At 43.7% G+C, this 26,796-nt stretch overlaps 4 protein-coding genes and 1 long non-coding RNA gene across 7 annotated transcripts in view; 4 read left to right on the forward strand and 1 right to left on the reverse strand.

The window, feature by feature from the left end:
* The first annotated feature begins 669 nt into the window (after positions 1-669).
* On the forward strand, positions 670-2,712 carry LOC124045266 (asialoglycoprotein receptor 1-like). Of its 2 annotated transcripts, none has more exons than XM_046364554.1 (6): positions 670-831; positions 1,169-1,285; positions 1,475-1,738; positions 1,823-1,986; positions 2,197-2,336; positions 2,456-2,712. In XM_046364554.1, exons 1-6 carry the CDS (start codon positions 675-677, stop codon positions 2,619-2,621), a joined length of 1,008 nt encoding a protein of 335 aa, XP_046220510.1. In that variant the 5' UTR covers positions 670-674; the 3' UTR covers positions 2,622-2,712. The 2 variants fall into 2 exon arrangements, with proteins under 2 accessions (XP_046220510.1, XP_046220511.1); XM_046364555.1 differs by having other exon boundaries at positions 2,467-2,632.
* A 262-nt stretch (positions 2,713-2,974) lies between these two features.
* Positions 2,975-5,224, forward strand: LOC124045267 (C-type lectin domain family 4 member K-like). Its single transcript, XM_046364556.1, has 6 exons — positions 2,975-3,162; positions 3,346-3,462; positions 3,564-3,827; positions 4,016-4,179; positions 4,604-4,743; positions 4,939-5,224. The coding sequence occupies exons 1-6, from the start codon at positions 3,036-3,038 to the stop codon at positions 5,120-5,122; spliced, it is 996 nt and encodes a 331-aa protein (XP_046220512.1). The 5' UTR covers positions 2,975-3,035; the 3' UTR covers positions 5,123-5,224.
* Positions 5,225-7,590: 2,366 nt separating this feature from the next.
* LOC124046470 lies at positions 7,591-9,913 on the forward strand. The gene is made up of 3 exons (XR_006841020.1): positions 7,591-7,764; positions 8,598-8,895; positions 9,079-9,913. It is a non-coding gene; the product is annotated as an uncharacterized LOC124046470 (long non-coding RNA).
* Positions 9,213-15,392, reverse strand: LOC124046468 (tetratricopeptide repeat protein 8-like). 2 transcript variants are annotated; one of them, XM_046366864.1, is made up of 14 exons: positions 15,077-15,392; positions 14,638-14,667; positions 14,327-14,447; positions 14,037-14,100; positions 13,610-13,859; positions 13,429-13,473; positions 13,135-13,220; positions 12,959-13,046; positions 12,168-12,278; positions 11,777-11,916; positions 11,431-11,605; positions 11,125-11,247; positions 10,749-10,832; positions 9,213-10,595 (listed from the first exon to the last, which is right to left on the reverse strand). In XM_046366864.1, the coding sequence occupies exons 1-14, from the start codon at positions 15,188-15,190 to the stop codon at positions 10,479-10,481; spliced, it is 1,548 nt and encodes a 515-aa protein (XP_046222820.1). In that variant the 5' UTR covers positions 15,191-15,392; the 3' UTR covers positions 9,213-10,478. The 2 variants fall into 2 exon arrangements, with proteins under 2 accessions (XP_046222820.1, XP_046222821.1); XM_046366865.1 differs by lacking the exon at positions 14,638-14,667 and having other exon boundaries at positions 15,077-15,390.
* Positions 15,393-16,129: 737 nt separating this feature from the next.
* The window catches only part of LOC124046471 (echinoderm microtubule-associated protein-like 5), a 59,579-nt gene continuing 48,912 nt past the window's right edge, over positions 16,130-26,796 (forward strand). Inside the window, 1 exon segment of the mRNA XM_046366866.1 lies at positions 16,130-16,626. Coding sequence (XP_046222822.1) covers positions 16,430-16,626 — 197 coding nt within the window. The 5' untranslated portion in view covers positions 16,130-16,429.

The following is a 26,796-nucleotide window of genomic DNA, read 5'->3' on the forward strand; positions in this document are numbered from 1 at the left end:
GAGGCTATATTTTTTGCACCCATTAATGAGAATGCTCTACTTATTTAACTCCTATGTGGTTATAGTGCCCCATCAATTTAAAATGTATAGGAGACAGATTGGAGAGGCAGCAAGTCTTAAACCTTAAATGGTTGAGCATTTTGCCATGTCCTTTTGGTCTGTTTTTCACTGTAGTCGCTGCCAGTTTGGAAGCCTTTGTTATGGCCTCTAGAAGTGCAAGTGATATAAAACACCAAATATTCATTCATATGCTTTAATGTTTGTAAACATTTTACCTAGCAGCTAACCTGCTTGCAACAATCCCTTGTAATTACAATAAAATACTGTGGAATGCAAACCTCTCCCATCAATAGATTTCATTAATTTCGATTACGGTAGCATTGACTTTTTTTTACAGTATAATAATACAGTACGGTATTGTACTCTGTGTCACTACACAGTACTTGCTTTGATACTGTATTTATATTACAGTAGGTGTGTTTTAATATGAAATATAGAATTTTACTTGCCACCGAGATGCCTGTAAGCTACTGTCAAAATCACGTAACCCCTTTCTACAATCACTGTATCTCTGAAGTCAATCCTGTCATTGCGCAAATAGACACGTCCACACACTCACACACGCACACACACACACACACAAACAAGCACACACACTATATTGACACAGTCCAATGTTTGAACAAACTCCACAGAGAGATACGACCATCCCCACTGACTGGAACATTTTTAACAGGGAAGACAATTCAATGGAGAATTACGAGAAATATACCGAAAATGGTTTGGACACAGATGAAGCTCCCTTCTATCATAGTCAAGACCAGAAACCAGGTACCATAAACAAATACATTTTTCAAGTATAAAATAATAGGATTTAGATATTAAGTCAATGTGTTAACCTTTTTCTTCAGCGTAATGTGACTGTACATTTTTGTTTTAGTGTGTTTTTGAATTGGCTTTAGAAAAGCTCTTTGAGACAATGTGGTCTTTGACATTGCCCATCTCTAAAAGTGTAACCCTAATCCAGTTTGTGCAAATCATACCTTTTAGTAAGCTGTCTAGAATGTTTCCCTGAAGTCGTTCCGTGAAAACATGACTATTTTGTGGACCGTCTATAACTTGTTTATAACCTCGACGCTCCGATACTGACGGAAATGATCCCTTTCAGTATCTACATTCACAGTACGAGATGGGCCCAGTTTTCCACATTACCGATTGGTTACAATATGTTTGGGGCCACTTAGTGCTCTTCTACTGGTTGTTGCCATTGTCCTGGGAGTATACTGTGAGTATAACCATGTCCAAAGACAAGACTCAACACTAAGTATAGTAATCTCTCACTCTCGATGTACATGTCAATGCAGCATGCATGTCCTGTTGTTTACATAGAAAAAAACGTAAACATACTACTTTGTTTACGAAAAGTTTTTTTTCTTCTCCCTAGTGATATTGGGTTCCTCTTTGATCCCCACAGGTAATAAAGTCAGTGAGAGTCATCTTCCACTATATCAGAATTTGACACAGATCAGCAGTGAGCTGGAGCACTTCAGAGCCGTCCAGAACAATGTGATTCATGATAAAGAGGAGGCCCAGAGAAAGTCACACAGAGAGCTCACTAGCCTCCACCAACTAGAGATAGCATTACAGCAACAGACGACCAGCAACGATAACTTTCAGGCTCAGATTGAGAGCCTTCGCAAGGACAAGACGCAGCTGCAGTCCCAAATATCTTCGCTTGGTGAGATAACTTTTTGTAAGACACCCAATTTAGGATTTGATCTACTGACTAGTCAAAAAACAAACATCCAATGTGTCTTTACAGAGGCAAGCTGTGGCCTATGTTTGCCAGGATGGGATCTGCTGAACTCAACATGTTACTACTTTGCCATTTCTGATGCCATTGAGTCTAGAAGCTGGGGAGAGGCCAGAAAAGACTGTTTAAGTTATGGAGCTGACCTGGTTGTGTTAGATAGCTGGGAGAAACAGGTAAGGCATGGACCGGCAGTGCAGATCTTGTTCCTATAACTGGGAGCGTGATGTTTATTATCATATTTTGTGTGACTCTGGGGGCATTGTATTGGGAAAGTGAGTACTGTTCCAAACTTGGCATTATTGATCATTTAACCAATCTAGTTCAACAGCATGTTTGTGCATGACTCTCTCTCATTGTCTGTTTGTGTGTGTGTGTTTTCTCAGGACTTTATGAGTAAGGCGATACAAGCATTAAGATACAGTTCAATAGTCAGGTACGACACAGGGTTTTGGATTGGACTGAAGGAAGAAGAGGACACAGAGGGGAGCTGGACATGGCTGGATGGGACTAAACTGACTCAGGGGTAAGCACTGCACAAGTCATTGGAATTGGTTTGTTCAGTAGCTAGTGTTACCATTGTCTATTACTACTGTCTTATTACCTATTACATAGTCTAAAAATGAACCTTGACCTTTGTTCAAGGTACTGGGCAGATGGGGAGCCGAATGATTATAAGAAAGACGAGGACTGTGCAGCCATTTACTCCAAAGCCCATCCCAGGAAGACTTGGAATGATGCCCCATGTACACATGCACTGAAATGGATATGTGAAATGAAAGCAAAGGCAGCCCAGGAATTAAAGTTGTAATAATTTGTCTCATGAGTGTTGTCATATACAAAGACACTACATGTTAAATGAAAATGTATATAACAAAAGTAAATTAAAATTGGGCAATTGTAATAAATCTCTGATTGTTTGAGGATCTTTCTGTCACACACACACACACACACACACACACACACACACACACACACACACACACACACACACACACACACACACACACACACACACACACACACACACACACACACACACACACACACACACACACACACACACAAGCAAACACTCCTCCCTCCACTCAAACCACCAATGGCTTCACAGTATTCACATGAAGCATTGACATGGGGCAACGACTAAACAAACCATCCACAGGCAGAGAGAATAAGTAAACAGTTGTTTTAGTTCAATATTGGCAGACAGCAGACAGACAAGTCAATGGAGAATTCTGACATATCAAAAAATGTGTTGAAAGGATTCAAGGGAACATATAATGAGCTGATATGTCAGGATGATTTCAGCACAGATGGACATCCTCTCCCTAACAGACAAGACCAACAACAAGGTACAGTGACCTTTTTCAGAAAATCAAGAGAATATCTGCTTTCCTATAAAATATCAATCCAGGAGCTTGGTGACAGATTGTAGATTTGAGAATATAATTCTGAATACAGGTATGTCACAAAAATCATGTGGATTAACCCAAAGCTTATTGCGGTAATCCTTGATAAAATTGTCCCTTGTCCAGTGTCCATATTCATGGTGAGAGATGGGCAGAGTTTTCAATTCTATCGATTGGTTGCAGTGAGTCTGGGCATGCTCAGTGCTCTTCTACTGGTCATTGACATTGGTCTGGGGGTCCAATGTGAGTAGTGTCCTTTATCATTTCACTCTGCTTTAAATCATTACATGAATCATTCTGTCCTCTTCCTCTAGTGATGTTAGGTCTCTCTTTGGTCCCCACAGACAGCAAAGTCAGTGAGAAGTACGGTCCACTATATCAGAACTTGACACATATCAGCAGTGAGCTGGAGCAGCTCAGAGCCACCCACAGTAACATGATCCATGCCAAAGAGGAGGCCTTGACATTGTTGCAGAAAGAGCTCCAAAAGGTGTACAAAGCCAGTGGGCAGCTAGGGAGTGCCAAACACACTGGCATGGAGTTACAGAGGCAGGTTGAAAGCCTTCAGGGACAGACGGTGGCGTTGCAGTCCAGCGTCACTGAATTTGGTGAGACTTTTGGGACTTTTGAGACATTGATGAATTTATTATTGGTAGATGTTCATAACTAAATAATTGCTTTGATAATATCCCACTCTGGAGATCTGAAACAGCAGTGCATGCTTATATGGGGACCTTCATTTGTCACGTTACAACAAAAGTCATGTTTCAATGTTTTCCATCTCATTTTATAACAGTGGAAAGCTGTGGCCGTTGTTTGCCAGGATGGAAATTGCTCAACTCGTTGTGTTACTACTTTCCCTTGTCGAACTCCATTCCTCTGAAAACATGGGACAGAAGCAGAGATAGCTGCATTAAAAAAGGAGCTGACCTGGCAATAATAAATAGTGAAGAGAAGCAGGTAAGTTATTTGGATATATTCCGTATTTCTCCCGATAGGCGCAGCGGTCTAAGACACTGCATCTCAGTGCAAGACGTGTCACTGCAGTACCTGATTCAAATCCAGGCTGCATCACATCCGGCTGTGAGTGGGAGTCCCATAGGGCGGCGCACAATTGGCCCAGCATCGTCTGGGTTAAATGAAGGTTAAATATATATATTTTTTAAATATGGTGTAACTTCCACAATGTGTTAAAGAAAATATACAGGACTTACCAGGTTAGCATAGATTGAGTAGAACATTCTAGCATTCTCATCAGTTCTATGGAATGTCTCTCTAAGTGGAATTATGTTAATGTCCCACTCCATGGAATAAACCCCTTTACATGGTAAAGGTTTGACACTCTCTCTCTGTATGTGTGGTGTGTGTGTGTGTGTCTGCTCAGGAGTTTATCAATAAGGCAATACAAGCATTACGATACAGCTCAGGATCCTGGCACCTAACAGGGTTCTGGATTGGACTGAAGGAGGAAGAGGATAAAGAGGGAACCTGGGCATGGCTTGATGGGACTAAACTGACTCAGGGGTAAGAGCTACACAAGTTATTAGAATTGGTTTGTTTAGTAGCTAGTATTACCATTGACTATTACTACTGTCCTATTACCTATTAATTAATATCAGAGCCATGTAGACTCTGATTAAAATAAATTTAACCTATCTGCTGTGGCATGGTATGGAGATAGACAAATTGTATAAAAATTTACCTTGACCTTTGTTCAAGATACTGGGCAGATGGGGAGCCTAACGACGATATGAATAACGAGGACTGTGCAGCCATTTACTCCAAAAACCATCCCAAGGCGAGTTGGGATGCCATGAAGACTTGGAACGATGCCCCGTGTAGATATGCACTGAAATGGATATGTGAAATGAAAGCAAAGGCAGCCCAGGAATTAAAGTTGTAATAATTTGTCTCATGAGTGTTGTCATATGCAAAGACACTACATGTTAAATGAAAATGTTTATAACAAAAGTAAATTAAATTAATTTTGGGCAATTATAATACATCACTGGCTGTTTGAGGATATTTCTGTCACACACACACACCTCCCTCCACTCAAACCACCAATGGCTTCATTGTATTCACATGAAGCATTGACATAGGGCAATGACTAAACAAACCATCCACAGGCAGAGAGAATGAGTAGACAGTTGTTTTAGTTCAATATTGTCAGACAGCAGACAGACAAGTCAATGGAGAATGGGCAGAGTTCTCAATTCTACTGATTGGTTGCAGTGAGTCTGGGCATGCTCAGTTCTCTTCTACTGGTCGTTGACATTGGTCTGGGGGTCCAATGTGAGTAGTCAAATCAAATCAAATCACATTTATTTATATAGCCCTTCGTACATCAGCTGATATCTCAAAGTGCTGTACAGAAACCCAGCCTAAAACCCCAAACAGCAAACAATGCAGGTGTAAAAGCACGGTGGCTAGGAAAAACTCCCTAGAAAGGCCAAAACCTAGGAAGAAACCTAGAGAGGAACCGGGCTATGTGGGGTGGCCAGTCCTCTTCTGGCTGTGCCAGGTAGAGATTATAACAGAACATGACCAAGATGTTCAAATGTTCATAAATGACCAGCATGGTCAAATAATAATAAGGCAGAACAGTTGAAACTGGAGCAGCAGCACAGTCAGGTGGACTGGGGACAGCAAGGAGCCATCATGTCAGGTAGTCCTGGGGCACGGTCCTAGGGCTCAGGTCCTCCGAGAGAGAGAAAGAAAGAGAGAATTAGAGAGAGCATATGTGGGGTGGCCAGTCCTCTTCTGGCTGTGCCGGGTGGAGATTATAACAGAACGTGGCCAAGATGTTCAAATGTTCATAAATGACCAGCATGGTTGAATAATAGTAAGGCAGAACAGTTGAAACTGGAGCAGGAGCATGGCCAGGTGGACTGGGGACAGCAAGGAGTCCTCATGTCAGGTAGTCCTGGGACATGGTCCTAGGGCCCAGGCCAGTTGAAACTGGAGCAGCAGCATGGCCAGGTGGACAGCAAGGAGTCATCATGTCAGGTAGTCCTGGGGCATGGTCCTAGGGCTCAGGTCCTCCGAGAGAGAGAAAGAAAGAGAGAAGGAGAGAATTAGAGAACGCACACTTAGATTTACACAGGACACCGAATAGGACAGGAGAAGTACTCCAGATAAACAAACTGACCCTAGCCCCCCGACACATAAACTACTGCAGCATAAATACTGTAGTGTCCTTTATCATTTCACTCTGCTTTAAATCATTAATTGAAAGATATGTCATCTTCCTCAAGTGATGTTAGGTCTCTCTTTGGTCCCCACAGACAGCAAAGTCAGTGAGAATTACAGTCCACTATATCAGAACTTGACACAGAGCAGCAGTGAGCTGGAGCAGCTCAGAGCCACCCACAGCAATATGATCCATGCCAAAGAGGAGGTCCTGACAGGTTGCAACCTGGTCTAAGATAATTTCATACTATTCTGTATGTAAATCTGAGACATCCCATTTAGTTTGATATGTTACATTTCATATGGTATTGTAATGACCTAACTAGATCATAAAGGAACAATTGTCCAGACAGAGGGTTGAGTTTAAGAATTACGGTTCATTAACCCAACCTCACACAGGCTACTGTTTGGCTGTAGCCCACACCAAATAAACAAAGGATACCCCTATAAAACAACCGTGACCTTCTCTTGTGAAGGCCAGACGTAAGAGAGAGAACAATGGCTAAACCTGGTCTTAACCTCCAATGCTCCATCCCCCTGCCCAGCCCCCCTCCACGCCACTCCGCCAACCACCAGGATGCCCGGCATCAGAACATTCCAGGCATTCCCGTGATTGGCAGATAGTAACTTGATTGGCATGGCGGACCCCGCGAACACTGGGTGCTGGTAAGTACAAGACAACTAACTAATAGCCTAACACACAGATGTGTGTGCGGGTCGCTACAGTATGTATTATTTTGTGGATGTTCATCATCCATTTTGCATGATATGTTACAAATTACAATTCCTGTTACAATTTTTAAAAAATTACAATGTTATGGATTTTCAAAATGTGCAATATGTTACGAATTTGCTAAACGTATGGTACACTGTATGTTACAAATTCTAGCTAGGTGGCTAATGGTAGCAACTCGCTAGCGTTAGCTAGGCTAGGGTTTAGGGGCTATGGTTAAAGGGTTAAGGTTAGGGTTAGCCAAAAGGGTTAAGGTTAGGGGAAGGGTTAGTTAACATGCTAAGTAGTAGCTAATTAGAGATTCAAACTTGCAACTTATGGCTTGCTTGATGTTCGCGTTATGCACTCACCTCGATTACCCATCCTCCTTTCGTTTTTGCCGTAAGTAACCATCTGTCTTATGAAACCATACCAAATTTAACATTTCATTCTAAATGGAGTGCCCCGGTTTTAGGTACAGAATACGAAATGCTCTGAGACCAGGTTGCGAGAGCTCCAAAAGGTGAACAAAACCAGCAGGCAGCTAGGGAGTGCCAAACACACTGGCATGGAGTTGCTGAGGCAGGTTGAAAGCCTTCAGGAACAGAAGATGGCATTGCAGTCCAGCGTCACTGAAGTTGGTGAGACTTTTGGGACTCTTTTGTATGCTATGCAATGTTGTATGTAGAACAGACATTGATGAATGTAAATTCTTAGGAGTCGATTGACTCATCTGTTTAAGCTGGAGATATGTTTTTTTTTTGTATGGGGTGAGTCCGAATCCACCGTATACGCCTAGGTCTGCCTTCCGCACCTGCAATGGAAAATGGCAGATCTACAGCCCTGTTTGCCAGACCAGGAGACATCCCAAAAGTCAGTCTTCTCAAAAAAATGACTGTAGCGTCCGAACGATACGGTTTGTCCCACAAACTAATATGACCACACTATGGAAATCGGACTCTCACGAGGGTCTTCTCCACAAGTGTTGTCTGAAAGTAACCCAGTACTGGTTAAACAAATTCATGAACGTATGGAAGTAGTTTTGTGCCAACAAAGAGGGTTTAATATGTACATCTATACAATATTTCCAGAGCTTTTGTAAATATCTCCTAGATATAGGACAGACACTTCAAAACCTTATTCCTTATGATTTATTATTTGACTGTTTGTTTTTCCATTAATATAACTACAGGGGTCCTACAATTCCAAATCAAATAGCTAAATGATCCATGACCATGTCAAAACAATTCCATGTGTTAGCTTAGTAGAACCCCCTCCCCCAACATTTCCATCAGTTCTATGCAATGTGTCTCTATGTGGAATGCTGCAAGTGCTCTTCTCCATGGAGAAGGCCCCTTTACATTGTAATGGTTTGAGAGCACTATAAGAGAAAGATTGTCCAAAATTCAGTTACCACTGATTAAATAAGCTTCTTTCCTGCCTTGTTGTGTTTGTTTGCTCGGGCATTTATAAGTTGATGCACAGAGTGCAGTTTAACTCCGAACCCATGCACATAAAAAGGGTTCTGGATTGGACTGAAGGAGGAAGAGGATACAGGGGGGACCTGGACACGGCTTGATGGGACTGATCTGACTCAGGGGTAAGAGCTGCACAAGTCATTGGACTGGAGGAAGAGGATACAGGGGGGACCTGGACACTGCTTGATGGGACTGATCTGACTCAGGGGTAAGAGCTGCACAAGTCATTGGACTGGAGGAAGAGGATACAGGGGGGACCTGGACACGGCTTGATGGGACTGATCTGACTCAGGGGTAAGAGCTGCACAAGTCATTGGACTGGATACAGGTTTAATCATGTATGATATTCTATGTATGTGTATAAGACCAACATGTTAAGCAGTTATTGGTTAAATGTTTCCACTGCCTGCGACACTGTACCATTATCATTAAGGATAATACCAGAACGTCTAGAAAGTAACCTTTAACTTGGTTTAGAAAGGTACTGGGAAGACGGAGAGCCCAATGACCACTATGGAATGGAGGACTTTGCGGCCATCAAAATAAATCCCATGAAGTTCTGGAATGATGCTACTTGTACAAGTGAAATGCAATCAAGGAAGGCTTATAAATGACTGTAAAATGTCCATTATTTAATTAAGTAAATACATACATTGAAAATAGACATTGGAATCAAATGTAAATTGAAGTTGTACATAGCATAAGATTGTATCTGAAATAAATTGTCATACTGTAAAGTTAAACGCATAGAAATGAATGAGTTCTGTATCTTTGATTATAACGAGTAATCAATCAAAAACAAACAAGACTACAAATTGTTGTCACATCTGCTCCTGCCACGCCCTCTAGTGCTCATCCGGTGTCTCCTTGACTGCTCTCTCCCTGTGTGTGTGTGTGTGTGTGTGTGTGTGTGTGTGTGTGTGTGTGTGTGTGTGTGTGTGTGTGTGTGTGTGTGTGTGTGTGTGGGCAGAGACAGGTGTGCTGGAGTCAGAGCAGATCCCCACCAGCTGCAACCTGTTTCATAATCAAGACCTCTACAAATATTCAGTCCTGCCGCTTCCTCACTGCCAGATCATAATCTCTGCTCATTATGCCTGCTCTGACTCTAGTCAGTCTCCAGTCCAACATCTCGTCATCCTGCTACTCTGTCCTGGATTCCCCACTTTACTACTCCCTTGGATTCATGTTACCCTGTCTCATGCTCACCCTGTCTCAACTCCCCTCGCTCCAGCCTCAGCCTCTGCATTTTTTTTCCCAATAACCTGCCAGAGCTTCCCCTGACCTGCACTCCATCTCCCCATGTTTCAATAAATACCTTGGTTACTTCATCCCAGTCTCCTCATCTGAGTCTGCTCTTGGGTTCCCCTGTTCCACTCCGCGTAACAATTGTGACAAGAGGAATGGTAGTACAAAAATACACTATAAAAAGATAGCCGTATAAATACATTTCCTATAAATATTTGTTTCTTCCATGTTCATACTTTACTATGTACATTTACTAATCAGTGCTTAAAAGTACCTTACACTATTTTACAAGCCTGTGAACCAACCATTGAAGAGAAAAACAAGCACATAAAACACTTAAATTACAACTAATAAGACCTACATTGGGCTAGGCAGTTGTAAACTACTGTTTAACAATAATGTATGTGCAGTGAGTTGCCCAAGCCAGATTGACCTTGGTATCATTTAGCCTGTATAATGTCACCATCAAGTAACAGTTGTGTCCCTGCAGGAAAAATATTTGTCTGTAGATCGTGAAGATGTCTAACCATTACATGAGGAGGCCAGTCACTGTTGTTTAATAGCAACACTATGACAAGTGAGCTATTGCACAGGCAGACTGGACTTTCAGGTCAGGTGTGTTGGTCAGTAGCTCACAGCACAGCAAAGTGCTGGCGCAGGTGTTTCAAAATCTCTTGGGTATCTACATGCTCAGGGAAGGCATCCTCTGACCTCTGGGCAGCAGTATAGCTACTCTGCAGATCTCCAATCTGGACACAGCAGAAGACAACAGCACATCAATTAAGGTGATCCCTCATGACTAAAAACGGTCTGTCCTTTTAATTTAAAACAATGCTATGAATGTGCAGGCTGCATGACAATAGTTAAATAGATTTAAAAGTGCTGATGAAGTGTCTCGTTACCTTGTCTGACAGAGTGGAGTAGTTAAAGTGTGGTTCATACATGTGAGGGGCAAGTGATGCAGCGGTCTGGAGGAAAGCTTTGGACTGTAAGAAAAAGGAGGAAATCAAAACACCCATTCTGAATTAGACTATATCAAAACAGCATAAATAGTCGACTAATGTAGATGTTCCTAAAGACTTTTTCCACAACGTGTTGTACTATATGGAAGATAACCACTGGGTATAATGCCTTAGAAGAGCAAGCCTGGAGGAAGCTGCCGCCAGTTGGAAAGAAGGTATGTCATTTATAACAGATTTACTCTCTCAATTCTCTTACCAAAACTAACATTTGATCAAGATGATATATTTTAGGATCTAGAAACCCCAGTTCACGCACCTGCTCAATGTGTCCCTTGCGTAGCTCCAGCACCGCCAGGTTATTATAGGCCTCAGCATGGTCGTTGTTGAAGGCCAAGGCCAGTTTAAAACACTGGTATGCCAGAGTCAGGTCTCCTATTCCCTGTGGGGAGAAACATAAGATGCATGTAACATAAACAGAAATGTGAAGAAGTGCTATATGTTCGAAGCACGCAGCCAGAGTTTGGATCCTGTCCAAGAGAAACCAGTCGGCATACAGAAGAGGGTGCTGTAGAGTAACTTCATGCAGTAACAATAACATCTGTGTCTGCTAACGCTAACGCACCACAGCTACGTGTCCAATGTTGTACCAGACGTCAGCCTGCTCCTCATCGTTGGCCACTAGGGCCAGAGCCCTCTCGAAGGAGGAGAGGGTCATGTCATACTGCTGGGCATAGAAGCAGCACAGTCCAAGGTTGTTGTACAGCTGGCAATTATATACTCCCATCTGCAGCAGCCGTCTACGGGAAGGGAGGGTTAGAGGGAAATACAACTGTAAAGTTAACGCAACCACACAAGGCATGTGTATTCACTGACATGATTAACATTCTTTCATATCGAACTGGCATAGCCATAATAATCAGAGTAAAATGAAGGAATTAAAGGGAGTGGTATGTGTGTGTGTGACTAACCTGTAAAAGCGCAGGGCGACCTCAGGCTGGTCCGTGTAGAAGTGATTGCTGCCTATGCAGGCGATAGCCTCAACGTGAGTATTGTCCTGCTTCAGGACGTCTTTGTAGTACTCTGTGGCTGAGGTGAAGTTATTCATCTCCTGTGAGAGACGCAGATAACAGATACTATTAAAGGCAGATTTTGGACCTCCTGATTAACCTGCATCTGTTCTCTCAATTGACAGTAGAATTATTCAATAGCTACTATAGATGCAAAGCAATTGGGCTCCAAATTCCAGGGCAATCAGCTGATCATTTCAGATCACACATCTGACATGCCGATTTCAACTGGTGCTTTCTTAAAGCAAGAGAACGCTTCACAAACAAACAAAAAAGGAATCATGTCACGTGCCTCATGAATGCGAGCAATTCCTGTTAAGAGAGTGACTTCCCCAGGAAAGTGGTCCAGACCTTGCTTGAAGAGGTTCAGTGCAGTTATAGGCTGATCAAGCCGCTGATACACCTGTTTTAGTGGCAAAACAGAACAATAAGTATTTTTATATAATTTGTGACAAATATAGGGTAATAGATCGATGTTCTGCCCGCGGCTATGGAACACTGACCTGTCCCAGACCTGCTGTTTTCAACTCTCTAGAGACAGCAGGAGGGGTACTCTCAATGATCGACTATGAAAAGCCAACTGACATTTACTCCTGAGGTGCTGACCTGTTGCACCCTCGACAATCACTGTGATTATTATTATTTACCCTTGCTGGTCATTTCTGAACATCTTGGCCATGTTCTGTTATAATCTCCACCCGGCACAGCCAGAAGAGGACTGGCCACCCCTCATAGCCTGGTTCCTCTAGGTTTCTTCCTAGGTTTTGGTCTTTCTAGGGAGTTTATTCTAGCCACTGTGCTTCTACACCTGCATTGCTTGCAGTTTGGAGTTTTAGGCTGGGTTTCTGTACAGCACTTTGAGATATCAGCTGATGTAAGAAGGGCTATATAAATACATTTGATAAAAAACTAAAACCTATTTGGACTTATAGAAACAACTCGACGTTGAGTGGCGCACCACGTGCTATCTGCTACGGAAAATCCTCGTGTCATGGTTAATCCATACTGTACACACAGTGGTTTTACACTTGTAGCTATACAGTATTTACAGTGTTAGGGACATTGTAGGTTGTATATTGTTACCTTGGCCAGATAGAGGTACGTGTCCACCACCTCCTGATGATTGAGAGCAGATCGGAACTGTTTTTCTGATTCCCGGTGTAAACCAAGTCTGTCAATGGAAAGTCACAATGTAGTAGAATTGTAGTGGTAGTATAATAACAGTTGTATGAGATCTAAGTAATTATCTAAAGCTTTACCTGTAGTAGCATTTCCCCAGCTGGACTTTCCACCACCAGTCTTTGAACTGAGCATTCTCAGTGGCCAGAGCAGCCAGGTCTAAAGCCTGTACACAAACAAAAAGGTACAAATGGCTTTAGAGTGAAACTTAAAAACAAAAGCAACATGGAAAGCCAAAGACACACACTAATAGAGTGGATTTAACAAGTGACATCAATCTAGCTTTCATCTTGATTCACCTGGTCAGTCTGTCATGGAAAGAGCAGGTGTTCCTAATGTTTTGTAAACAGTGTATATCTGTATTGGTAACTCACATTTTTAACATCATTTTCATGATGGAAGATGTACTCAAATAAGGTCTGGGGGCAGAAAAAAAAACAGAAATTGTCATAACATGTATTGAACCCGAATAACCCAAATAAATACAAGTACAATGACAAAAATATTTTTGGAGAGACCATGTTCATTGCCTTATATTCATAAAAATACTCTTACCTTGGATAAATTGGGCTTCTGGGCATATTTAGCTAAGTTGAGTCTAGATAAGTTTATAAATGGTCCCTCGGGATTGGTCAACATGGAGGCTGTTCCCAGCCGGACAAATCTCCCAGACGCACTAGTGACAGGACGGGCAGTGTGTGCCGTGCGAGGGGTCCTGATGGCTTGTTCCATCGTCCCTGGTCTGCCAGACTGGGTACTGGGCCTCACAAACCCTGTGATAGGACGCCCCGATTGGGTCATGGGCCTATATCCAGGACAAAAAAGCTCAGTTCTGAATCTGATGCTTTTCAAGGAACATAATGCTCCCCACGACTCAATTTCAGAAACATTGTTACAGTAATTACACAATTTCAGTAGGGGAAATGCTTTGGGATACTTACCTAACACATACAAGATAGTTGTGAACGAAAATGTCACATACCTGATGGCTGGAGTAGGTCCACCTCCATGGCTTGTTCCTGGAAGTCTCAGTGATGTCCCAGGGCCTGAAAGTAAGCCTCATTACAGTACATTCAAAGAGCTGAGAACATTTTGGACAGATTTTACCAGATCAGAATGGTAATATATTTGTGTGATTGAGACAGACTTTGAGATTCAGTAGGCTGTACTGTTTGTATGGTCAAGAGCTTTTCCTGACCAATTGGCCTGACCAGGAAAAAAAAAAAAAAAAAAACTCTTGGCCCTCTGGGACAGTTCAGAGTTCAGACTTACGAGCAACCTGAGCGATGGAGCTCTCATCCAGCAACATCTCAGCGATCCCCTCCTGGTCCACCTCCACCTCATCAATGTACACCATCTCTGTCAGAGCACGGGTCTTCAGACTCCATGCAGCCTGTCAAATAAGTAACAGGTGTGTTTAGAAGGCATATTTACAGTGATTCAGAATTTTTTTTTACAATGTGATGTTACAAGGTATGGAACTCCTGTACAGATGTACTACAGATATTTCATTAATTTCGCTATCCATTCTATTTGTATTTCAACATGCCAGGTTAGAATCAGCATGGCAAGGAAGATGTTACCTCAGAGATATATGACGAGGAGTCAGGTTCCTTTTAATACAGCAGTGAGTGAAATTATGAGAGAAGAGGTGAATACAGATTTGATGCATACATTATAGAAAGCACATTTCAAGAAAAAGGAAGCTAAGAGTAGCTACATTAACTAAAAGTGAGATGAAATTGACAGCGGGGCACTGGCTAAGGTCTATATTTGCCATACATGATAGCTAGGCTAGCTAGCTAGTTAACAAGTAGTTTTTTCTTGCAACCAATACTACCTAGCAAGCTAGCTAACAATGTGCTAGCAAAACAGCTAGTTAGCCAGCAAGCAAGCAATGGCAGATTTTGCAAGCATGCTATCAACATTAGCTTGCTACTGCTAGTTAAATTGGATTAATGATTGGAGCTGGATAGCAGAGCTAAAATAACTAGCTAGCTAGCAAGTTCAGTTTATAATTACCTGGTCGTATGGACTGTCCTCCAATATCTTCGAACAAATATTGGAACATGGTTGGAACTTCCGTCTTCTAAAGTAGCTCCATGCAAGAAACAAGGGATCCATAGGTATCTCCATTTTGTCTTAACTGCTTGTAGCGCTAAAATTAATGAAGAGGTAGATAGTTAGCTAGCTAGGTAAATTAGAGCTTAGATATCAACACTAAGCTTGTTGCTTGAGCAGCAAGTGTCCTGTCACTCCCAGCAACGGAGGAGAGGGGAGGGGAGGGGAGGGGAGGTACTCTTGTATGTGCACTTGATTGAGCTCGCACAGCATGCCGGATGGAGGTGTGCACTGGCACTGCTTTTAAGACCATCCCATCCATTATAGTACGAACTCTCCCCACCCGGTGCATTGATTTTTTGAGGTAATTTACCGCGAGAACAAATAGTATTCTCTGAAGTGAAGCATGTTCAATGGTTTTCCTCAAAAACCTTTCGAGCGCTTTTTTGTATTCAAGTTTCATTCGCTAAATGATGTGACCTTTATTTCAGCACCCACTGAGTAGACAGCGACTTTATTTAAAGTAGAAGCTGTGAGGATATGAGGCAAAATTATCATAATGTGAACCTGAATGCGTGTTTTATTTTTTTAAAATCCAGTTAATGTTTTGAATGTCACTTTCAACAGCATTGATATAGTCTCTGAAACATATAAGTATACCTACTTCCAGTGGGATAGAGCCTTTGCATAGATAGAAAAACTACTGCAGAATGTTGAAGAAATGTGCAATGGGGTAAAATATTAAACGGTGACGCCATATACTTGGATTGACAGCTGTCAAAATCTTCTTGTCATTGACCTCACAACATGGTTAGAGCACATTCTTTATGGAAGGAAGTTCATGTCAAATTATAATGATTGCCATTGGTCCGTGAACATCCCTTCAAATGCTAAATAGATATTTGGTGATGTGATTGGACAGATTGTTGATCTATCACCAATGTAGATAACATTTGGGGGAGGTGCTTGTAAGTAAACGCGAAAACTCCATCTTTATAGGATTTGACAAGAGCTTCGACCTGCCTCGACTCTCAAGAGGGGCAGCTAGCCCAAGGCTGAAGTAGAGGTAGATATATGGTTTTCACTATAAAAAGGATGGCATAGTTAACCATTTTAATTAAAGATAAGCATATAATCTCGAAGTAAAACTAGATTCAGTTAGACTATTATGCACATGGCACTCGAATGCCCGCTGTTACCGCTTGTACCGGATACGATGCATTTCCAGTGGAACTAAGGGATACGGGATTGAATGAAATCCGTCTTGGTGAATGAAGAAATATAAAAAACTCTCGACAAAAAATAAATACGGACATGGCTGACAGGACCGCTCCGAATTGTCACCTGCGACTAGAGTGGGTTTACGGGTATCGTGGACATCAGTGCCGCAACAACCTGTACTACACAGCGGCCAAGGAAATTGTCTACTTCGTCGCCGGTGTCGGAGTAGTGTACAACACACGGGAACACAAGCAAAAATTTTACTTGGGACACAACGATGACATAATCAGGTAATCCCACTTGCAGAAAGTCATTCATCCACAGATATACCGAGATTAAAAATAAAACGCGACGACATGGCCAACAAAAAACACACGAAAATGCTCAAGTTTATATTTCTGGCGAGGAGATAATTTGCCTAAGTATCTATTGAATCGAGGTTATGAGTAGTAATATGTGAATAACGTTATACACGTTCAAAGAGTGAAAATGTTATAGTTTATAAACTGAGTCCTAATTTGTGAGCTAACTAACCTCTTTCAGCACCTACTTGATGGACAGCCACTTCATTAAAAGTAGCTTTCGTTTCAGCACCTATTGAGCGACTTTAATCAAAGTAGAGGCTTTGGGGAGGGAGTAATGATTTGAACGTGTTAGTTGTCTTGAATGATCCAGTTGCTGTATCATATCTCTGATACCGTTGTTTCTTTTAGGAGGAAAATGTGAGACATTTTATCAAAGGATTCTGAGCAGGATTCCAACCTGGTCCCAGAGCATTTCGTATTATTCTGTACGTAAATCTGCAAGACTCCTTTAGTATGATATGATACATATTACAATTTGTATTTTATGTAACAAAAATTTGCAAAATGTACAATATGTTACGAATTTGCTAAATATATGATATGTTACGAATTTACAAAATGTATGCTATGTTACGAATTCTAGCTAGGCTAAGGGTTAGGGTTAAGTTTAGGAGTTAGCTAAAAAGCTTAAGGTTAGGGTGAAGGGTTAGCTAACATGCTAAGTAGTTGCAAATGTAACAGTATAGCTTCCGTCCCTCTCCTTGCACCAACCTGGGCTCCTCTGCACACATCAACCACAGTCACTCGCTCAGCATCGTTACCCATCGCGCCACAAAAGCCACGGCCCTTTTAGAGCAAGGGGAAGGACTTCTAGGTCTCAGAGCGAGTGATGTCACCGACTGAAACACTCTTAGCGCGCACCACCGCTAACTAGCTAGCCATTTCACATCAGCCACACAAAGTAGATAAAAAGTAGTAAGTAGTTGAAAAGTTATTAATTAGCTAAAATTCTAATGTTGTCTGTGATGAGATTCGAACTCACAACCTTTGGGTTGCGAGACATTCACATTATACAACCACCCATCCACCTGTCATAACCATCTGTCTCATGTAACAATACGAAATGTAACATATCATAGGATGATCTCTGTATGTGTGATTCCCACCACGAAGCATGGAGGAGGAGTTGTGATGGTGTATATATGAAAAATCTCAAATATAAAATATATTTAGATTGAACACTTTTTTGGTTACTACATGATTCCATATGTGTTATTTCATATTTTGGAGGATTTCACTATTATTCTACAATATAAAAAATAAGACAAACCCCATGAATTAGTAGGTGTGTCCAAACCTTTGACTGGTACTGTATCAGAAGCATATGTGTAGTGGAGGTAGTTCAGTGAAGCTCATGCCATGAGTGTTCTTGTCTGAGACCTGAGGACTTGTGTTGGCTCTCCATGCTTAGACTTTAGCTTGGTGAGCTAATACAGTCTTGTGGTGCGCAGATGACTGTTTCGGGTTACCTCAGGGGTAGGGCTCAGCGGAAGCAGTGCGGGGCAGGCACAGAAGACAGAACTGCAGCTGTTTGGCGGGCAGCTCTCGCTCACGCTGCACGAAGTCATGTGAAAAAGATGCAGCCGCCTCAAATAGCAGCGGGAGGTGCAGTCATCTCCCTCCTCACTGTGCTGTGATTACATTTTCTATGAAGAAACAGCCACAGAGGAAAGCTCTCTGCAGTGAATGGAGTCTAACTTTCATTTCTTATAGTCAGTCTGTGTTTTATTCAGTCAGAGTCAGACTTTATTCAGTTCTTCAGTTTGTTTGTCTTGTAACTATGTTTAGATTTGTGTTTTGTGTGCTGGATGAATTCATTCCTCTCCTAATATATCACCCTGCTGATGTTATTTTGCCCTGTGGCGTTCTCGGTTTGCCAGTTTTCCAGTCTGACTGTCTGACTGACTGAGGAGAGCTAGTTAATGGCCAGGTTAGGAACATGAATGAAAGGACATTTCATTGGACTGACTAGGACCTGTTCATTCTCACTGAGTCGCGCCCAGCATTGTCCTTTGTGGTATTGTCTTGTCTATCCACTCCACTACAGTGTCATGGCTGTCCACGAGAATCCAATTAGGTCAGATCAGGTTTGCAATGAATAACACCCGCAGGGGGGGGGGGGGGGGGGGACTGGTGCGGGTTAACAACTCATGCCCTGTTGTAAATCAAGGAGAGCACATTCAGTTCTCCCTCTCCAAGGTTCACCCTAGGACACAAGGAATGTCCTTTGTTTCATCAGACCTTTTCCCGCTGAAACTCTAACACGTTCAAAAGCGAATACTGGAACAATATTTCTAACGTAGAATGTGGGGAATGGTCAGAGGTGATCTATAGAACACTCATTTCACTTTGTTATTTTGTGATGTCTTAAAAAAATGTATAAAGGAAATACTGTAACTTGGAAAGTATACCCATTACATGTACGAAGTGTCCATCCTATGCGTTGTGCATGAAATATGAAACGTTATGAAAGTGTTTTTGTTAAGAGAGGGATGTGATTTCTGAAGCTATAAGAGATCATTGTTTTACATAAGCTTTGCACAGTGACAAGTCACGCCCCTGAGTGAGGTCAGAGAGCGTGTCAGCCTGACGGAACCGCCCCTTTTGAACAAATTGTTTAAAATGATGGGTTAAGAAAAAAACACATCAGACCAGAGAGACGTAGAGCTGCAGGTTACGTTTAACGTTGTTTGAACTCTGAATCTCAACACGAGGTTGAAACGATGAACTCACCTCCCGGACAATCACTAGTACGGCTGATTAGCTGTCCTAATTTAAGTGGGACCATTCTACTACTTTGTTCAAACCATCTTATTACGCTACTCTCACTGGGAACCATCAACACGGCTGGCTAGCCTATCTTCAAAGAAGCATCTTCCAGAGCGAATGGATGGAGAATAAACTCTGTAGTTCTGTTCAGGACTACACGACAAATCACCGGATACCATATGACTGCAGAGGAGAACAACAGTAGAAGACTTCCTTTTGGACAATCAAAGGCTTACAAGCGTGCCGCAAAAAGGCCCAACCCCCTTTCCAAAGCAGCCCGGTTCCGAGAGAGATACACGGCGAACCAAGGCATTTCACGTAAATACATTCATGATTTCTTACTCCAAGCAGGCAGCGGTTCATGTGCAAGTATAAGATTCATATTTTTATTTTACCTTTATTTAACTAGGCAAGTCAGTTAAGAACAAATTCTTATTTACAATGACGGCCTACCTCAGCCAAACCCAGACGATGCTGGGCCAATTGTACACCACCCTATGGGACTCCCACTCACAGCCGGATGTGATGCAGCCTGGATTCGAACCAGGTACTGCAGTGATGCCTTTTGCACTGAAATGCAGTGTCTTAGACCACTGCGTCATTTGGGAGACCACTGAGTCACTATAAGTGAGTAGCTTCTAAATGTACCAATGTTAAGTGTCTCTGTCCCTCTTTCTCGCCCTCTGTATTTTGTAACAAGCAGCCATATTGTATCAGTCCGCTAGGGACCTGTTCCTAATGTATTAAGTGTGTATGTTTATCCTGTGTTCCCATTTAATTAGCTAGTAAATAAAGAATTAAACCAATTTGTGTAGTACTGAATCATAAGTAAGACTCAGGTTTTTGCAGATGCAAGGAAGTTACGGCGGTTCAGGTTATGATTAAAAAGTTGACTGTTTAAAGGTCTTTAACTATGACATCTATGTAGTTTAATTCAGGAGATGGTAACTCTTCAAAGAACTGCTCTCGCAGGGCCCCAGATCCTAATGAGTTAATTGTTCCATGATTAATTTAACCGGTAACAATTAAACCTATTTAGGTAACTAGATAAATAACAGTCTTCAGATTCATGTTAAAGTCAAGTCATGACAACAGTATAAGTATTTTCTGTCCTCTAGTCTACAGTAACTTCAGTATAAGTGTTTTCTGTTCTCTAGTCTACAGTAACTACAGTATGTGTTTTCTGTCCTCTAGTCTGCAGTAACTACAGTATGTGTTTTCTGTCCTCTAGTCTACAGTAACTACAGTATAAGTATTTTCTGTCCTCTAGTCTACAGTAACTACAGTATAAGTGTTTTCTGTCCTCTAGTCTGCAGTAACTACAGTATGTGTTTTCTGTCCTCTAGTCTACAGTAACTACAGTATGTGTTTTCTGTCCTCTAGTCTACAGTAACTACAGTATAAGTGTTTTCTGTCCTCTAGTCTACAGTAACTACAGTATAAGTGTTTTCTGTCCTCTAGTCTACAGTAACTACAGTATAAGTGTTTTCTGTCCTCTAGTCTACAGTAAATACAGTATAAGTGTTTTCTGTCCTGTAGTCTACAGTAACTACAGTATGTTTTCTGTCTACAATAACTACAGTATGTTTTCTGTCTACAGTAACTACCGTATGTTTTCTGTCTACAGTAACTACAGTATGTGTTTTCTGTCCTCTAGTCTACAGTAACTGCAGTATGTGTTTTCTGTCCTCTAGTCTACAGTAACTACAGTATGCTATACGCAGGGGGTACCGGTACTGAGTCAATGTGGAGGCTATACGCAGGGGGTACCGGTACTGAGTCAATGTGGAGGCTATACGCAGGGGGTACCGGCACTGAGTCAATGTGGAGGCTATATGCAGGGGGTACCGGTACTGAGTCAATGTGGAGGCTATATGCAGGGGGTACCGGTACTGAGTCAATGTGGAGGCTATATGCAGGGGGTACCGGTACTGAGTCAATGTGGAGGCTATATGCAGGGGGTACCGGTACTGAGTCAATGTGGAGGCTATATGCAGGGGGTACCGGTACTGAGTCAATGTGGAGGCTATATGCAGGGGGTACCGGTACTGAGTCAATGTGGAGGCTATATGCAGGGGGTACCGGTACTGAGTCAATGTGGAGGCTATATGCAGGGGGTACCGGTACTGAGTCAATGTGGAGGCTATATGCAGGGGGTACCGGTACTGAGTCAATGTGCATGGGTACAGGTTAGTCGAGGCTATTGGTATATGTAGGTAGGAGTAAAGTGACTATGCATAGATAATAAACAGTGAGTAGCAGCAGTGTAAAAACAAAGGGGGCGGGGGGGTTCAATGTAAATAGTCCGGATGGCCATTTGATTAATTGTTCAGCAGTCTTATGGCTTGGGGGTAGAAGCTGTTATGGAGCCTTTTGGACCTAGACTTGGTGCTCCGGTACCGCTTGCCATGTGGTAGCAGAGAGAACAGTCTATGACTTGGGTGACTGGGGTCTTTGACAATTATTTTGGGCCATCCTCTGACACCACCTCGTATATAGGTCCTGAATGGAAGGAAGCTTGGTCCCAGTGATGTACTGGGCCGTATGCACTACCCTCTGTAGCGCCTTGTGGTCGGATGCAGAGCAGTTGCCATACTAGGCGGTGACGCACCCAGTCAGGATGTTCTTGATGGTGCAGCTCTAGAACCTTTTGAGGATCTGGGGACCCATGCCAAATCCTTTCAGTCTCCTGAGGGGGAAAAGGTGTTGTCGTGCCCTCTTCACGACTGTCTTGGTGTGTTTGGACCACGATAGTTTGTTGGTGATGTGGACACCACATCTTATTTACATTGCTCTAATCAAGCACACAGGCCTTTAGATGCTGTGACACCTTTTGGAGATTGGGCGTGGGTGATTAGGTTACTGTGAACTTAGTATCGTTTGATTGGTCAATGGTGGTTGGTTTTACACCTTGAGATATGAAGGTCTGTTGTTCTCTCTCGTATCCTGTCCATGGAGGAAGGTTGTATGATCAATTCTCATTTCCTAGACTTCTAGTTCTCTGGTCTAATAGGCATGTCTTTGTCCATACTTTGTCTTGTAAGTTAACCTTAGGATCTACAGAATATGCCTATAAGTATGCTTTGTTAATGTTAGTATTGCCTTGTAACTTAATCTTCGGGATCGGTGTCCTGTCCAAAGGAGGGTTAAGCTAACGTAGGCTAATGCAATTAGCATGATTAAGTAAGTAACAAGAACATTTCCCAGGACATAGACCTATCTGATATTGGCAGAAAGCTTAAATTCTTGTTAATCTAACTGCATAGTCCAATTTACAGTAGCTATTACAGTGAAAGAATACCATGCTATTGTTTGAGGAGAGTGCACAGTTTTGAACATGAAAAGTTATTAATTTTGAACAGATATGCAATGGTTCACTGGATCAGTCTAAAACTTTGCACATATACTGCAAAATCTAAATTGCAGCTGGGATGGAATAATACATTATGGCCTTTCTCTTGTATTTCAAAGATGATGGTACAAAAAAAGACAAAATAACATTTTCTTTTTATCTTTTACCAGATCTATTGTGTTATATTCTCCTACATTCCTTTCACATTTCCACAGACCTCAGAGTGTTTCCTTTCAAATGGTACCAATAATATGCATATCCTTAAAATGGAGTCAGGTATGTGATGTGTACACAGTTGAAGTCGGAAGTTTACATACACTTTAGCCAAATACATTTAAACTCAGTTTTTCACAATTCCTGACATGTAATCCCAGTAAAAATTCCCTGTTTTAGGTTAGACAGGATCACCACTTTATTTTAAGAATGTAAAATGTCAGAATAATGTCAGAGATAATTATTTATTTCAGCTTTTATTTCTTTCATCACATTCTTAGTGGGTCAGAGGTTTACATACACTCAATTAGTATTTGGTAGCATTGCCTTTAAATTGTTTAACTTAGGTAAAACGTTTTGGGTAGGCTTCCACAAGCTTCCCACAATAAGTTGTGGGTCCACTACTCGCACAGGCTTTTTCAGTTCTGCCCACAAATTGTCTATAGGTTTGAGGTCAGGGCTTTGTGATGAGCACTCCAATACCTTGACTTTTTTGTCCTTAAGCCATTTTGCCATAACTTTGGAAGCATGCTTGGGGTCATTGTCCATTTAGAAGACCAATTTGCAACCAAGCTTTAACTTCCAGACTGATGTCTTGATGTTGCTTCAATATATCCACATCATTTTCCTACCTGATGATGCAATCTATTTTATTAAGTGCACCAGTCCCTCCTGCAGCACAGCACCACCACATGATGCTGCCACCCCCGTGCTTCACGGTTGGGATGGGGTTCTTCGGCTTGCAAGCCTCCCCTTTTCCTCCAAACATATGGTCATTATGGCCAAACAGTTCTATTTTTGTTTCCTCAGACCAGAGGACATTTCTCCAAAAAGTACGATCTTTGTCCCCATGTGCAGTTGCAAACCGTAGTCGGACTTTATGGCGGTTTTCGACCAGTGGCTTCTTCCTCGCTGAGTGGCCTTTCAGGTTATGTCGATATAGGACTCGTTTTACTGTGGATATAGATACTTTTGTACCTGTTTCCTGTTTCCTCCAGCATCTTCACAAGATCCTTTGCTGTTGTTCTGGGATTGATTTGCACTTTTCGCACCAAAGTACGTTCATCTTTAGGAGACAGAACGCGTCTTCTTCCTGAACGGTCTGACGGCTGCCTGGTCCCATGGTGTTTACACTTGCATTCTATTGTTTGTACAGATGAACGTGGTACCTTCAGGCATTTGGAAATTGCTCCCAATGATGAACCAGACTTGTGGAGGTCTACAAATTTTTTTCTGAGGTCTTGGCTGATTTCTTTTGATTTTCCCATGATGTCAAGCAAAGAGGCACTGATTTTGAAGGTTCACCTCCAATTGACTCAAATGATGTCAATTAGCCTATCAGAAGCTTCTAAAGCCATGACATAATTTTCTGGAATTTTCCAAGCTGTTTAAAAGCAATGTCAACTTAGTGTATGTAAACTTCAGACCCACTGTGTAATGAATTTCCTCTTCTTCCGAAGAGGAGAGGCGAAACGGATCAGAGGACCAATACGCGGCGTGGTAAGTGTCCATGGTTCTTTTTAATACGTTAAGGTACACATGAACAACTGACTACAAAAAACAATAAATGTGAAAACTCAAAACAGTCCTATCTGGTGCAATCACAGAGACAGAAACAATCACCCACAAACACACAGTGAAACCCAGGCTACCTAAGTATGATTCTCAATCAGAGACAACTAATGACACCTGCCTCTGATTGAGAACCATACTAGGCTGAAACATAGAAATACCCAAAACATAGAAAAACAAACATAGACTGCCCACCCAACTCACGCCCTGAACATACCAACTAAATACAAAACACAGGAAATAAAGGTCAGAACGTGACAGTACCCCCCCCCCAAAGGTGCGGACTCCGGCCGCACCTCTTGACCTATAGGGGAGGGTCTGGGTGGGCGTCTGTCCGCGGTGGCGGTTCTGGCGCGGGACGCGGACCCCACTTCACCATTGTCTTAGTCCGCCTTATTGTCCGCCTCCGTGGCTTTCTCACCATGGCAACCCCTCTCAATGACCCCACTGGACAGAGGGGCAGCTCGGGACAGAGGGGCAGGAGCTCGGGACAGAGGGGCAGGGGCTCTGGCGCCTCTGGGCTGAGGGGCTCTGGCGCCCCTGGGCTGAGGGGCTCCGGCAGCGGCGCCGGACAGGCGGGAGGCTCCGGCAGCGGCGCCGGACAGGCGGGAGGCTCCGGCAGCGGCGCCGGACAGGCGGGACGCTCCGGCAGCGGCGCCGGACAGGCGGGAGGCTCCGGCAGCGGCGCCGGACAGGCGGGACGCTCCGGCAGCGGCGCCGGACAGGCGGGACGCTCCGGCAGCGGCGCCGGACAGGCGGGAGCACCTGCAGGGAGGAGACAGAGAGACAGCCTGGTGCGTGGAGCTGCCACAGGAGGCAGCGGCGCCGGACAGGCGGGACGCTCCGGCAGCGGCGCCGGACAGGCGGGACGCTCCGGCAGGAAGGAGACAGAGAGACAGCCTGGTGCGTGGAGCTGCCACAGGAGGCAGCGGCGCCGGACAGGCGGGACACTCTGGCAGCGGCGCCGGACAGGCGGGAGGCTCCGGCAGCGGCGCCGGACAGGCGGGACGCTCCGGCAGCGGCGCCGGACAGGCGGGACGCTCCGGCAGCGGCGCCGGACAGGCGGGACGCTCCGGCAGCGGCGCCGGACAGGCGGGAGCACCTGCAGGGAGGAGACAGAGAGACAGCCTGGTGCGTGGGGCTGCCACAGGAACCACCAGGCTGGGGAGACCTTCAGGAGGCTTGGTGTTAGGAGGAGCCTGAAAGACCGGGCTGTGGGGGAGCACTGGAGCTCTGGTACGCAACCTTGGCACCACTTCCCCAGGCTGGACAACTACTCTAGCCCGGACCGTCCAGAGTGCAGGCACAGGTTGAACCGGGCTGTGGGTAAGCACGGGAGATCTAGTGCTTACTACACGCACCTCTCCCTTAGGCTCCACTCCCACAGTTGCCCGGCACGAGCGGAGCGCAGGCAGAGGACGCACTGCACCCTCCCAGCGCACCGGAGACACAGCACGCAGAGCCGGCGCAGGATAACCTGGACCAAAACTGCGTACCGGCGACCAGACCCGCTGAGCAGGCACCATACGCCCTGGCTCAATGCCCACACTCGCATGGCACTTTCGGGGGGCTGCCCTATAGCGCACCGGGCTATGGACACGCACTGGCGACACCGTGCGCTTAACCGCATAACACGGTGCCTGACCAGTAATGCGCTGCTTATAATAAGCACGAGGCGTGAGCTCAGGTCTGCTACCTGGCTTAGTACCACACCTCGTGTGCCCCCCCCAATTTTTTGGGGGCTGCCTCTCGTACCTGTCGCACTGCCGTGCTGGCTCCTCATATTGCCGCCGCTCAGCTCTCGCTGCCTCCAGCTCTGCTTTGGGGCGGCGATTTTCCCCAGCCTGTGCCCAGGGTCCCTCTCCGTTCAGTATCTCCTCCCATGTCCAGGAGTCCTGTGATGCTGGCCTCTGTTGTTGATGCTGCTGCTGCTGTCGTCGCTGTCCTTTACCATGCCGCTTGGTCCGATTTGGGTGGGTGATTCTGTAATGAATTTCCTCCTCTTCTTCCGAAGAGGAGAGGCGAAACGGATCAGAGGACCAATACGCGGCGTGGTAAGTGTCCATGGTTCTTTTTAATACGTTAAGGTACACATGAACAACTGACTACAAAAAACAATAAATGTGAAAACTCAAAACAGTCCTATCTGGTGCAATCACAGAGACAGAAACAATCACCCACAAACACAC

The sequence above is a fragment of the Oncorhynchus gorbuscha genome, linkage group LG10 (genome assembly GCF_021184085.1).
Source record: "Oncorhynchus gorbuscha isolate QuinsamMale2020 ecotype Even-year linkage group LG10, OgorEven_v1.0, whole genome shotgun sequence".
NCBI classification, from domain to species: Eukaryota; Metazoa; Chordata; class Actinopteri; order Salmoniformes; family Salmonidae; genus Oncorhynchus; species Oncorhynchus gorbuscha.